The 14,862-nt window shown below is 39.9% G+C and overlaps 1 protein-coding gene across 1 annotated transcript; it reads left to right on the forward strand.

Annotated features, from left to right (window-relative positions):
• The first annotated feature begins 6,485 nt into the window (after positions 1 to 6,485).
• Positions 6,486 to 13,580, forward strand: Mad2l1 (mitotic arrest deficient 2 like 1). Its single transcript, XM_055612802.1, has 6 exons — positions 6,486 to 6,663; positions 6,991 to 7,137; positions 10,414 to 10,534; positions 11,593 to 11,696; positions 12,416 to 12,595; positions 12,687 to 13,580. Exons 1-5 carry the CDS (start codon positions 6,591 to 6,593, stop codon positions 12,586 to 12,588), a joined length of 618 nt encoding a protein of 205 aa, XP_055468777.1. The 5' UTR covers positions 6,486 to 6,590; the 3' UTR covers positions 12,589 to 12,595; positions 12,687 to 13,580.
• Positions 13,581 to 14,862: the final 1,282 nt, after the last annotated feature.

Below are 14,862 nucleotides of genomic sequence, written 5' to 3' on the forward strand. Positions count from 1 at the left end.
CCATTTGCCTGCAAATTTCACGACTTACTTGTTTTTAATTGCTGCGTAGTATTCCATTGTGTAAATGTACCACAATTTCTGTATCCATTCCCCGGTTGAGGGACATCTGGGTTGTTTCCAGGTTCTGGGTACTATGAATAAAGCTACTATGAACATGGTTGAGCAAACTTTGGGCAGAGTGCAGGGAATCTTATGAAAGAAGGGGAAGATAGAAAGACCTGGAGGGGAAAACAGAGAGAGCAACAGAATCAAAAAATCTGGGCACAGGGGTCTTTTCTGAGACAGATACTCCAACCAAGGACCATTCATGGAGATAACCTAGAATGCCTGCACAGATGTAGCCCATAGACTTAGTCTCCAAGTTGGTTCCCTAGTAAGGGGAATAGGGACTGCCTCTGGCATGAACTCATGGTCTGGCTCTTTGATCACCTCCCCCTGAGAGGGGAGCAGCCCTACCAGGCCACAGAAGAAGACAATGCAGCCAGTCCTGGTGAGACCTGATAGACTAGGGTCAGATGGAAGGGAAGGAGGACCTCACCTATCAATGGACTTGGGGAGGGACATGGAAGGAAAAGAGGAAGGGAGGGTGGGTTTGGGAGGACACCAGGGAAGGGGCCACAGCCGGGATACAAAGCGAATACATTGTGATAAATTTTAAAAATTTTTTAAAAAGAATGTTTTGAAACAAAATAATAAAAAAGCAAGATACATGTAACAGGAAGATTGTTGAGATAGGCAATATTTTCATAAATTTGTTAATACCTATGTGTTGGTGTTCTGCCTGGTTCTCGAATCCCAAAAGACCAGGAATAAATAGACTCCACTGTAAATACATTAGGTTTTTTAATTTTATATGCATTCAAACATGGGATGCAAACCTCCTGTGGAAACAGAAGAGGAATGCGGCCCCGAGGTCTAGGGGTACAGAGTTTTTAAGGGAAAAAAATGTAAGCAGTGATATACATGCTTTGGCATTATATGATTGGGTAAAGGAAACTGGCTTTTGAAACAATTGGTCCACTTTAGGCACCAAGGCTACTAACAGTTCTGGCCTGGTCTTATGGGCTGGTTTCCTAGCAACTGTATAATTAGAGGTCAGGGAAAGAATACAGTAAGACGAGTTCTCCTCAGGACATTACTGGACAAGTCTGCACCCAGGTAGCCTTAGATCAGGCCTTACCCTTTAATAATAGCTGCTGATTTTTAATCTTTTGGTCTCTCATTGGCTTAAAGATTAAGAGACTTAACATGATACAATAAGCTACACCTCAGTCTCCACTATGACCCGTAAAAATTCAGTGAAGTGCTCCTGAACACAATGCCTAATCGGCCCCTGGATTTCTCTTCTCTCTCTATTCCTCCTGTACTCCTCTCTGCTGGATTTATTAGTAGCTGACAATCACATAGATTGGATTTCAACAACCACCACATCCTGTAGTCAAAATATTTGTGTAAGATGAGGCACGAAGTTTTTTTAATTTTATTATGTATAATCTTTGTTAATTTAACACTGACAGGTGATGATTATACAAACAAATGAGTTTCCGTGTGATATTTTCATACATGCATTTATAGCACGCACTGAACAAATCCAGCCATCCTTTCTTCTGCTCCTACCCTTAAACACCTGGTAATCACTATTTTTTCTAATTGACAGTTTAGCATTTACACATATGATAGAAAACAGGTAATGCTTGTCTCTCTTTGCTTCAGTTCCATACATTTCGCAATAAATGACAGGACTTTATTCTTCTTTGCAGCTAAATAATACGTCATGGTGAGTCTACATATACCACATTTTCATCATCCACTGATCTGCTGATGGACTACTAGACGAATTTTATATCTTAGCTACTGGGAATAATACCACAGACAAGCATGGCCATGCAGATTTCTCCTTGAGTGTTTATTTCAGTCCCTTTGGGTGTACCTAAGAAATGGCAAAAGTAGATCGTGTGGTAGGGTTTTTGTTTGTTTGTTTGTTTGTTGTTTTTCAGAATTTTGAGGAATCCCCACACCTTACTTTTTAATGGCTGTTTGAATTTGAAAGTTCTATTTTTCCACATGTCCACCAGCATTTCTCTTTCCATCTTTTTATGTTTTATTTTATTTTTGCGAACGCTGAGAGTCTTAACATTTCAATGGTGTATATATATATATGTATGTACACATATATGATATGTGATAGCACATATCTATCACATATATCAGCTGTGAATGTTTAATCTAATGGCTTTGACTGTCATTTCCCTGTTGGCTGCTGGGTCTTGAGCATTGTTTTTTCACATATTTTTTGGCCATTTGTATTTGTTCTTTTGAGATCTATCTGTCTATTTAGAGTATGTGCACAGTTTATGGAGTGGTTAGTTGTTAAAATCTATTTCTCTTATCACATATAAACCATTCCAGCTTTACTGGTCTTTTATATACAAGTTACAGCCAATATTATCATAGGATTTCAGAAAAGTAATCCTGATCCTGATCCTACTTTGTCAAAAAAAAAAAAAAAAATGGCTTTTTTAATGAATGAGCAACCATTGTGTTCCAAATATTTTTATTTTAATTTCTATCTTTATAATTGAAAACCTTGGAAATTTTTAAGGTATTTCTAATTTTTGTACAATCTAATTTTAAACATTTTTTTTTACAAATGGGTTCTCAACTCAGAGAAAAGGCAATAAATGCCTGCTAAATGTATCTCACCTTTTAATTATTTTGTAAAAACATATAATTGACATGAGGAAAATGGAAATTCAGAAAGACTTTTTCAACAATTCTTTGCATAATTGCTAACATAATAATAAATAAATAAACCATGTACTTTTTCCTCAATAGGTTTCTGAATATTTCTACCTTTTTAAACCTTGATTGTCTTCATTCCTAAACTATTTTGATCTGTTCTGAATTCTAATTGCATTGCATTTTTAAATATATGTATCTGTATTCTATATAATATAATCCAAATATATATATATGTATATGCTCACTTTTCTTTCCCCGATGATTAAATATGCGTAAAATATTATGTTAGTCTGGCTAGATGGCTCAATGAATTAAAGCACTTTCTGTCAAGCTTCTCAGTCTGAGTTCCACACCCAGAACCTGCACAGTAGGCGAGAACTAGCCCTACAAATTGTCCTCTCATCTCACACATACACACAACCTCTAACCCCACCAAATAAACAAATATAAAAGATACAATGCAATTATCACCACCATGATAAAATTGTAATAGATGCTATATAAACAACAAACAAATAACAAAACATGGTAATGATTTCTGATGAGAAGCCATCTATTTTTATTGTTAAGAATTTATAGTAGTTTTCGATAATATTTACTACGTAATTTTTACTAAAATTTAGCCATGTTTGCGATCAGATCATTAAAGGTATAAACACTACCAGTATGGAAATATATCTGGGTCTGGAGTGATGGCTCAGCAGTGGCTAGTGCTCGCTGCTCTTTCAGAGGACCTGAGACTGGTTTCTGGCACCCAAGTCCCGTAGCTCACAAGGGCCTGTAACTCGGGCTCCAAGAGATGTGACACCCTCTTCTGGCCTACACAGGCACTGCACCCACAAGCATAAACCCACACATAAATAATAAGATAAAATCTTTATAGCCACTACTAATTAACTAAATAAACCTCATTAAATGTATACTTTCTTGTTGAGCACCTGAATCCAACATCAAAGAATGCTTAGGAAGAAAATACAAGGGGAACAGGATGTTAAGAGATTTATAGTCTACACTTTAATTATTAAAACCATGTAATATATGTATATTTATTAGACATACTAAATGAGCCCTAAGTAAATAGAACAGAAAGTGACAGATTATTTTAATCTTCGTTCTTCACATAAAATTAAGAGTAATCGATGACATGGTTTCAATTCCCACCACTGAATGAAAGAGGCATGGTGATACACACCTGTGATTCAAGCTTTCAGCTCATGGAGGCAGAAAGATAAGAAGCTCTAGTCATCCTTGCCTAACATAAAAAGCTTCAAGCCAGCATGGAACACCTAAGTGCCTGTTTCAAGAACAATACAAAAAAAGAAACTGAGGAACATTAAGTTTTATGACAAAAAGAAAAAAGAATTAATTAAAAAAAAAAACTTCAGGGCTGGAGAGATGGCTAAGTGGTTCAGAGGACTGTCTGCTCTTCCAAAGGACCCGGGTTCAATTCCTAGCACCCACATGGCAGCTCACAAGTGTCTGTATCACCAACTCCAAGGGATCTGACACTTTCACACTAATGCACATAAATTTTAAAAATTCAAATACTTCAACCCAACAGAATAAAACCTGTAGTGTGTAAAAATACTATTTTTTTAAAAAACTTGCAGATAAAAATGGCACCAAAATATGATATACATCTCCAGTTCTATAAGATTTAGAATGAACTATTTACTTTCAATTTATTTACATATTTGACAATATGAATGGTGCACATGTATTGCATTCTAAAAAGAATGTAAGTTTTATAATATATTTCAATTCAACAGTTCATTCTGATGTTTACTATACAGACACAGACGCCTAGAAACTATTAACCTCTTTGTGGCCTTGATGCTGTTATGAAGCCTTTATCTGTATTTTTCCCAAAGGTTTTATTGTGTGGGTAAACACTGCCCTCTCCTGGCAATTGGAAATAATTGTGTGTCTACAAAATTCTTTATGGCTTATTACTGCAAATTTCTTGACAAGTTATGTTCATTATTAGTTAATGAGTACATGTTCTTAGCCTAAATCAAGTACTCTCGTCTTCAAAAACAAATAATCCTCATGACAATAAGAAGGTTCATTGGCATTTTTTGAACAGGAGACTGTTTTAAAAGGAGACTAAGCTAGGCAGTCCAAATTCTCCTATAAATCTGCCACTAACGAGATAATGGATCTCGGACTAATGTTATAACCATTCTAGACCTATCTGTAAGATTATATGACTAAGTCATTAATGGAGTTCTTCAATCTAAAAGTTCATGTGCTTCCAGATTTAGAAAAAAAGATAAAATACTTGTTTTTAATACCCTAATATGAAAAATAGGTCTTTTCATGACATAACCTTTATATTTATCTTTTATTAATAAAATATTGATTGTGTGCTACTTGTATTATCTTTAGGGAAAAAGAAGCTCAATTTCTATTCCTCTCCATTCAAACACTCTTTCCCTAAACAATACACAGAAAGATCCCACTGAATTGTAAGAAAAAAATAAACTGGAGAAATTGAGTTTCCAAGAGGTATTTGATGGTATTGCCTTTGATAAGGGGAAGGGGAGTGTCAAACTAAGTGGGCAAAAGTTAATAAGAAAGAACTCAATCCTCAAAGATTGAATTTTAAATGTTGTGGTGACAAGTACTTAGAACAAATGCAGCCACCGTTTTTGAAGAGCCTGGTACTCCAGCTTTACCTATGCCACCATTTCATTCTTCTTCCTCCGCTTCACCAGTTTTTGCTTCACAGTTTCTTTCTCTGGTGTATCCCTTCTTATTCAACCTCTCTGGCAACTTCTTAAACCTCTCTATCTATAACAGTAAGCTGGCTTCAAAATGTGTCCTGAATACCAGCCTAAGAAACAGTTGGGACACTTGAAAGACACGCATGTCCTGGATTCAGTACACTCTACAATATAAAAACTGTAACATGATTTCCATTTGTAGTCTTATATGCTCTGCTACAGAAAGGGAGAGCAAATGACCAAAAAACTTTAAAGCAGGCTAATTGCAAAGAAAGGGAATCAAGAAGCTCTATCGTTTAAATCTAAAGTGCTGAATTTATGGAATTTTTACTGTGATTATTACTGTGTATGTACGCGTGCGTGCGTGCGTGCGTGTGTGTGTGTGTGTGTGTGTGTGTGTGTGTACACGACTAGCAGGAGGTCACCTCTCTCCTCCCAACATGCTGCAAGAGACTTGCGCCTTTACTCGCTGAGCTTTTCTCCCACCTAGTTCCCTTTATTTTCTCCAGAACAGCTGCGTTCCCATACAAAACACAGGGTCGCCCACACTTGAAACTATCCAGGAGATGGAGGCTGCTTTAAGGATGCACAAACCAGGGCCTTAGCAGGCTACCATTCCCACTATTGTCCCCGGGGTTCTCCTAGGCCGCCTGGCTTGAGGCCCCGCCCACCGAGGACCCTCCAGGGCCTGACGCCCAGGAACAAGGTTGGAGCCCCACTCTGCGCCTGCGCAGTCATTCTGCCAGCGTGGGCGGAGCCAGGACCGGATACACGTAGCTTTAGGCGGGACTTCATACGTCGCGGGGCTGGGCTTAGGGCGGAAGCCACGGTTTAAGGCAGACTCTTGAAGCCAAAACACCGGCCTAACCAGAGTGTGCGAGGTGGGCGGGGCTTAGTGAGGAAACCGGAAGCCTGGGGCGGGCTTAGCGAGGGGTTCGTATTATAGGGCTGGGCTTGGGCCGGAAACTGGCGGCGTAGGAGGGGCTTAGGGCCCGTCGCGCCTGCGCACCGAGCGCCCCGCCGGCGGGTAGTTACTTTTGAACTGGTGGCGGGGAATCGCCGAAGGAGGCGTGAGGACGAGGTTTGCGGTGAGGTTGTCTGTGTTCTCCGCTCGATCTAGTGATGGCACAGCAGCTCGCCCGGGAGCAAGGCATCACGCTGCGCGGGAGCGCGGAGATCGTGGCGGAGTTCTTCTGTGAGTGTCGAGCGCGGCCTCCCAGGCCTCGGGCTCCGCGCGTTCCTCCCGGGGGCGGGGAGCGCCGCGCCGCGCAGCGCAGGCCTGGGCCGCTGGAACGGAAGCGGCTCGCCTGGGGCCTCATCCCACTCTCGCTGTGAAAGCCAGGGTGGGTTGACAGCCTCTGACCGCATAACCTGTTTACACTTAGCGATGGAATGTATTTGCACGGTGAAATTTGGCGTTGCTGGGCTCAAGGTTTTCCGTATCGCTTTGTGCCTGCTCTTGCTGTCTGGAAGACTCAAACACGTGTGTAGACGTTTACAGCCTTATTTCTTTCGCCTTCAGCGTTTGGCATCAACAGCATTTTGTATCAGCGTGGCATTTATCCGTCGGAAACCTTTACTCGAGTGCAGAAATACGGGCTGACCTTGCTTGTAACTACTGACCCCGAGCTCATAAAGTATCTCAATAATGTGGTGGAACAGCTGAAAGGTAATCACGTTTTGAGCTTTACATCTTATACATTTACATTTCTAAGTCTCCCAAGTAGCATAAAGCAATTATGCCTTCTCAACTACAGATTCTGAGTTGGGAGGAAGCAAATAATGGAGAGAAATCCCACCCCTTCCGCCACTACTTTTTTTTAAATCAATTACCGTTTATTCACTTTGTATACCCCCTGTAGCTCCCTCCCTCATCCTCTTCCAATTCTACCCCTCTCCCCCTTCACCACGCATGCCCCTCCCCAAGTCCACTGGTAGGGGAGGTCCTCCTCCCCTTCCTTCTGATCCTAGTCTATCAGGTCTCATCAGGAGTGACTGTATTGTCTTCCTCTGTGGCCTGGTAAGTCTGCACCCCCCCTCAGGGGGAGGTGATCAAAGAACAGGCCAATCAGTTTATATCAGAGACAGTCCCTGTTCCTATTAATATGGAACCCACTTGGACACTGAACTGCCATGGGCTACATCTGTGCAGGGGTTCTAGGTTATCTCTATGCATAGTACTTGGTTGGAGTATCAGTCTCAGAAAAGACCCCTTTCCCAGATATTTTGGTTCTGTTGTGCACTTTGTGGAGCTACTGTCCTCTCCAGGTCTTACTATTTCCCTCTTCTTTCATAAGATTCCCTGCACTCTGCCCAAAGTTTGGCTATAAGTCTCAGAATCTGCTTTGATACCCTGCAGGGTCGAGCCTTTCAGAGGCCCTCTATGGTAGGCTCCTGTCCTGTTCCCTGTTTTCTCCTTCTTCTGATGTCCATCCTCTTTGCCTTTCTGAATGGGGATTGAGCATCTTAGCCAGAGTCCTCCTTGATTAGTTTCTTTAGGTGTCCAGATTTTAGTATGTTTATCCTATATAACCTCCACTACCTTTTAAGTAGACTGAATATCTTGATTTTAGGAGTCTTAAATAGTTTTTCTTTTAATTTATTTATTTTATGTATGCAGAGTGTTCTATCTGCATTTACTCCTGCCATCAGTGGGAATCAGTTCACATTATAGATGGTTGTGAGCCACCGTGTAGTTGCCGGAAATTGAACTCATGACCTTTGGAAGAGCAGACAGTGCTCTTAACCACTAAGCCATCTCTCCAGCCCTGAGTCTTAAATGTTTTATCAGCTGCCTTAGGAATGGATTTTGCAGTTTAACCCGGTGCAACAATTTGAAAGTTTTGCACAATTAAAATGACTTAATCTTTCTGTTTTGCTTTGTGTCTTTCAACGTTCTAAAAGCAATACAACTGTCTTTTTCTCTTTGAGTTTTATTTTATGTGAATCGGTGTTTTGCTTCTGTTGGGTTTTAGTTTTTTGTTTCAGTTGCAAATTTGTTATAGTGTTCGTTGCATTTTTGTTAATTTCAGCATTAAAATGGCCTTCTTTTGGTGACCAACTGAATACAGTTAGCTTCATATTTCCTTAAGGCCATTCTCTTGGGTTGATTTGGTTTGCTTTTGAGACATGGTCTTTATATATCTCTACTTGGTCTGGAACTTGCTATGTAGACCAGGCTAGCCTTGAATTCACAAAGATCAGCTAGCTCTCCCTCCCAAGTGCTAGAACTAAAGGCATTGTCACTGTGCGTAGCTTAAGGCCATTCTCCTAAACACTCCTTGCAATTCAGTTCCGTAGTAGAGTGCCCATCAGCACTTGTGCAGGCTGGGTATGATTCATCGGCAAAAAAGGTAGGGATTTTACCGGTTTCCTTAATCTTAACATTACTAACAATTTGGTCTGGGTATTTAGTGGGGAGCTTTCTTACGTATCAAAAGATAATGTGGCAACATCCCAGCTTCTGCTCGCCAGATGTCAGTTACAGGTCCCTGGCAATGACTGTCAGATAGCTTTGTATATTGTCACAGGTGCCCTAGTAGAAAAAGCTGCCCTTGATTGACAACTTTGGTAGATAAGACTGCTAGAATAGAAAAGATGAAATATTTGGTAAATATGTGAACACAGACTTCTCAGGTACAAACAGAATTCATGTACACTGAGAGAAACAGCCCATCTCTCATCGTTCTCCCAAGTTGTGGGTCAGTGTGGAATCCTGTATGGTCCTTCCCTGGACTGCTCTCATACTTGACCTGTAACATATAGGTAGCAAAGGCTATGCATCATCCTGATGTGATGAGAATGGCCTTAACTATGACACTGGTTACAGTTTGTCACCAATGATGTTTTACCTCATCTACCTTTCTTGACACTCGCCTCTCCTGCCTATCTTAGTTAAGACATGGGAATTGCTCTTTATTAAGAACTGAATTGTTCTTTGTTTTCAGTTGCATTTCTTCTAGTCTTTTTAGAAGCTTTTTACTTCTTTTTCTTGTATTTTCTGTATCTCTGTTAGGATTTTAATTCTTCCAGTTGGTTTCATCTCCTTTCATCTTTAACCCTTTAAAAAAATTGATGTATCCTAAATTGCTGTCCCAATTCCTGTATTAACTCAGGGTACCACCTGAGGTCCTCCTTAGAGATTGCTAGATTATCTGTGGTATGTACAACTTCACTATCAGCTTTTATGTGGTAAAACCAACCCTCTACTCCAGACTCATAACAAAGATGACATATCTGTGAGGTTGTCCTAGACATGCTTTATAAAAACTAAATGTAGGATGATCTCCCAAATTGTTTATCAGTGACTAGATCAATATCCCAACCAGAAATGAAATAAAAAACCTGGAAACTACCTCAAAATGATTCTTGCTCATACTTCACTTACTGCAAGGATGATAGTTGGAAACACAAGGCTAATTGATCACTCTGCTTAAAACACAGTTGTAGTCTTTCTGATTCTTAAAAGTATAGTTTCATTAATTTAATACATATTTTGATTTTTCATAATGTAATTTATTCTCCCTTTGCAATTATATTAGCCTGCTCAATTACATATGTTCTTATTTAAAACCTGTTTTTCTTTTCTTTTGTACAGTTAACACAACAATTAATCCTTCTTTCACCTCCCAGAGTGAATTGGAACAGTCACTACAGCTGTGACTTGACAGTTGTGACAGTGGTTAGATTAAAGCCTATGTTCTATGTTCTTACTGTGATTGCACTGAAAGTACAGGTTCTCTGCTCTGTCTGTGATGCTCTGGGTTGCACCTGTTAGTAATGTGGACAATTTTTAAATTGGCCAAATTATTAGTGGGGAATTTTTTTCCTTCTGTATGAAAGGAAGTCCAAAATTCTAGTATAAGAATTTTGTGAGGCTAAAAAAGTGGGTCTGTAGAAGAGAGTCGCTGCATTACAGAGTGTGAGAGCTGCCTGTGTGTTGCAGATTGGCTGTACAAGTGCTCAGTTCAGAAACTGGTGGTGGTCATCTCAAACATCGAAAGTGGGGAGGTCCTTGAGAGATGGCAGTTTGACATCGAATGTGACAAAACTGCAAAAGAAGAAGGGTGAGTGTGGACTCAGTTATTCCTACATTAACTTTTTACAAGCTCTGTTACATTAGTTCATGATGTAATGAACCGATTTCTTAGAACTGCTATTTTTTAAAGATACCTTTGTTGATTTGTGAGGGGCTTCTGAGTTCCTCATAGCCTGCCAGAGATTATTTAGATAAGATGCTTTTAACATGCTGTCTTTGGGCCTAACTCAGTGATATTTGACCTTCATGTTCATGGGTATACCAGAAACTCTGACGATATATTATGTGGGCCATTTAATCACAGGCTTAAAGGTACTGTTAACTGCTGGAGATGAGCCTAGACCCATTCCTGACTTAAATGCCGCTCCACTGTACTTCACCTAATGCCATGAACTTTGTAAAAATTAAGATTGCAAGTACTCTACATCAGAAATGCCCATTACACTAGGCATACTTTTCTGTAAGTTCCTGTAATAAAGAGCAGTGTGCTTCTGAAGTCTTTGACCTGTAGGAAGTTTTTAGCTTATAAAAAAAAATGTATGTGTAATTTATTTTACTTTGCTTGATCGGGAATTGGGTATTTAGATGTTACTAAAAATGTCAAAGTTTGGGTTGGAGAAATGGCTCAGCAGTTGGAAGGTTCAGTTCCCAGGTTCAGTTCCCAGCATCCACATGGCAGCTCACAACTGTCTGTAACTTCAGTTTCAGGGATCCATGGCAACAGGCATGTACATGGTGCACGTGTGTATGCATGCAGGCACAATGCCCGTACACACAAAATAAATAACTTTGTTAATGCCAAAATTCTACATGTTTGTGTTTGAATCCATTTCCCATTATCTTAAAGACTTAACTGGGAGTGGTGGGGAAATTTACTAATCATCCTACACTGAACCACCTGATACTAAGATCAGCTCTAAAGGATGATGGAAAGAAAGGACTGATACAGATACAGTAGCCCAAGGATACCATTAGTCGTTAACCTTTAGTTTCCTAATGTTGGAAGCATTTTGTTCAGTCGTGGTTACCAGTGTGCTTTAATTAGCTTACTGAAACCTAGAATGAATTTGTTTCATTCCTGTCTAGTGTGTGTAGAGAAAAGTCACAGAAAGCCATCCAGGATGAAATCCGTTCAGTAATCAGACAGATCACAGCTACCGTGACATTTCTGCCACTGTTGGAAGTTTCTTGTAAGTATTATGCAACCTCTTGGCTTAAATGTGCTGGTGAGAGTGTATGCTATTGTTGGGAGGATCCCGCAATTATTAAATCTTTCCATTTACCTCCGCCTTGTAAATATATGGGATATGGAAAACAGTACAGCACAAATGGAAGATGTGTATTCCAGAAAGTGTGAAGACGAGGACTGAGGAGATGGCTCAGTGCTTAAAGTACTTGCTGAGCACGTGTAAGGACCTGAGTTAGATCCCTACCATCAAGATCCTCTAGGTGGTTGTGGTGGCCCACCCATAACTCCAGCCCAGAAAGGCAGGATGGGATCACCAAAGCAATCTGGCTACCAAAACTAGCCACATTGGTAAGCTTTGTGTTTGCCTGAGAAGCCCTGTCTGTCTTAGTGAATAAACTGGAAGAACAATCATTAATTTGGGTCATCCACCTATGTGCTCTCTACACACACTCAAGAAAAGAATAGAAAAAAATGAAAATGCTAAAAAATAAAATATTCTGCAGTTTTTTGAAAATTTTCTCAAAATTTCTTTTACTATTATTTTCTACTGAAAAGTGTAATGCTCTGTTCTAAACCCAGTTTTTATTGAAGAAAATAATAATTAGGACAATCCAAGCTATCTTTTTTAACCAGAGGTGGTTCAAAATGAGTCCCAGTGAGAGAGAGGCAGGGAGGACGGCTTCACTTTTAAAACATACTTTACTGTCATTCCCAACTTAGGTTCATTTGATCTGCTAATTTACACTGACAAAGATTTGGTTGTACCTGAAAAGTGGGAAGAATCAGGACCCCAGTTCATTACCAATTCTGAGGAAGTCCGTCTGCGCTCCTTTACTACCACAATCCACAAAGTGAATAGTATGGTGGCCTACAAAGTACCTGTCAGTGACTGATGAGAAGGTGAGGAAGAGGGGACTATCATTCCCAGGTGTGTTTCCAGACACTAAGTCAGAGACAGTTGATACATTTCCTTCCCATGTTTCATTTACAGGCGGAGAAAGCCAGGATCCTACTTTGATAAGTGTGCCTCATTGTTCCATTTCTTGGGTTCCTCCTGGACTTGCCGTACAGTCAACATTCCAGGAGGGCTGCGCATTATTAAGGGGAACCAGCAGATTGTGTCAGCATTGTGGAGTGGATTTTTTTTTTTTTCTTTTTAATACAGTGGTCATTGTAGATAGAAAACTTCTGTTAAAAAGCTAAATACTTCCCCTAACATTTAGCTCAGGAATCTTCACCGGGTTATAGAGAAGCATCTGAATGTAAATACAGCAGAAGGAATCAAAGGTTTGTTTAGTTCTGAGAGTCATGAATGCTGCCTTATTGTGTCCATTTTATTTCTCCTTGTATAGATCCCATATTGAATATGTGTTAATTATTTTATTTTACTGTATATACCCTGAACTCAAAGCAATTGATACTGTTTAAATTCTGTAATAAAGAACTCCTGTTTTAATGTTTTATTAAAAAAAAAAGAAATCAAGCTTTAAATAACAGTGATAAAAAAAATTAACTCATGTTTTTAGTTTGTGTTACAATATCTTTGATATCTAGTTTGGTATTAATACAGTCAGATACTGCAATGGATTGAGTGTGTGGATTGTTCCTGTTGACGTGTGCTATCGTCTTCATCACAACAGTACAATTAACGTGAAGAATGAAATGGCCTTTGAAATTAGTTAGTATATTAGGCTGTAGTGTCATGTCAACCTCATGTTTATTATGGCCTGAACACCAAGCTTATTCCTTTACCTTCATCGCTATTCTTAGTAGGTGTGTTGATTATAATTTGCCAACATTTAAATTTTTTCCAGAAAAGTGACAACTTTGTTTATAATAATTTTGAGTTTTATAACTAAATTTTGTAAAATCACATTCTTGTAAGTTGAACATACACATTTCATACCTCTTAACGATTATAAATTATTTAAATACACATTTTAAAGTCAAGGCATCAGTCTGAGCTTTGTTGGAAGTTAGTTGGAAAGATTTGGCCTATATTTCCAATAGGATTATCGTGGGAGTAGGGTATTCCATCTAACAGCCAAAAATATTTGGGGCCAGTTTCTATTCTGCGGGAAGTCACGATGCAGTGGGACCTAGTGGGTCTCTTGAGGCAGACTTGAACTCTAACTCAGCTGTTTACTATAGAGGCAACCTATTCCCATGGTCCATTGAGGCATAAATGAAGCCAAGAAGGGGATGAAATCCCACTCATGATCTTCAGGATCCTATTGGTGCAATCAGCCAGAAAAATCCAATCTCCGTGACTGCTGAAAAAAATTTCAGTACTAGCATGAATTCCCGTTAGAATTCCATTTAAAGACAAGACCGTGGGAAGGCCTGGGCTTGCCTAAGATAGAGGCTCTGCTGAGGTGTGCATTGGTACCTTCTTGTTCACTGTGGGGATTTATTGTTATTTTGAGTTTCTAAAACATTTTCCCAAAATGTTACCTTGTTTCATGATGCACCTTCAAATTTTGTGTTCTACCGTCCTTACTTTCCTTTTGGCCAAAGCCTGAGATGCTAACTCAGCTTTTGTCAGCAGAGGGCAGCCATGAGATTTGACAGGGGCAGTCGGCTTCAATTTGTGAAGGCAAAAAAAATAAAAAATAAATAAAATTACTGGGAATTCGGAGGTTCTGGAGTGCCAGAAGCAGCAGGGAGGTTTCCCAGAGTGACAGTGAACTGGCATGGAGGCTAGATGGAGCACTGAGCAGAAAGAGTCAAAAGGGAAGATTCACAGTTTACACAGACCTTCCCAGCACCTGTGTAATTTGCAGGGCCAAGACCAGCCTGTAGGAAGCCCAAGGTTTGGGTCTTTAAAGAGGCAGGAATCTGCTGTCAATCAAGAGAACTGTTTTGAACTCAAGCCTAGAATTGAGAACATGCTGCCAACAGTGCCAAAGGCTCACAGCCAGTAGAGAGGTGGTGAGCACCAAGGACAAGCAAGCTTGCTTCCTGTGTTGATATTTTATTATTCCAGAAGAAACTAGAAATTGGTCTGGAACTCATCCTGAAGCACAGGCTGTTCTAGAATTTGCAGCATCTCCTGACAACCTCCCAAGTGCTAGCTAGGATTGCAGGCATGTGCTCCCAGGCATCGGGGCATCCTGCTTTCTGATATAATCAATTTAAATACATTGGTAATGCTGTGCTGCTGTCTC

This window comes from Psammomys obesus, unplaced genomic scaffold (genome assembly GCF_907164565.1).
Source record: "Psammomys obesus unplaced genomic scaffold, mPsaObe1.curated_primary_1811, whole genome shotgun sequence".
NCBI classification, from domain to species: Eukaryota; Metazoa; Chordata; class Mammalia; order Rodentia; family Muridae; genus Psammomys; species Psammomys obesus.

Coding starts and splice junctions, on each gene's coding strand:
- Mad2l1 (XM_055612802.1), top strand. CDS start 6,591: ATGGCACAGCAGCTCGCCCGGGAGCAAGGCATCACGCTGCGCGGGAGC. Junction 6,664..6,990: donor GATCGTGGCGGAGTTCTTCT/GTGAGTGTCGAG, acceptor TTTCGCCTTCAG/CGTTTGGCATCAACAGCATT. Junction 7,138..10,413: donor TGTGGTGGAACAGCTGAAAG/GTAATCACGTTT, acceptor TGTGTGTTGCAG/ATTGGCTGTACAAGTGCTCA.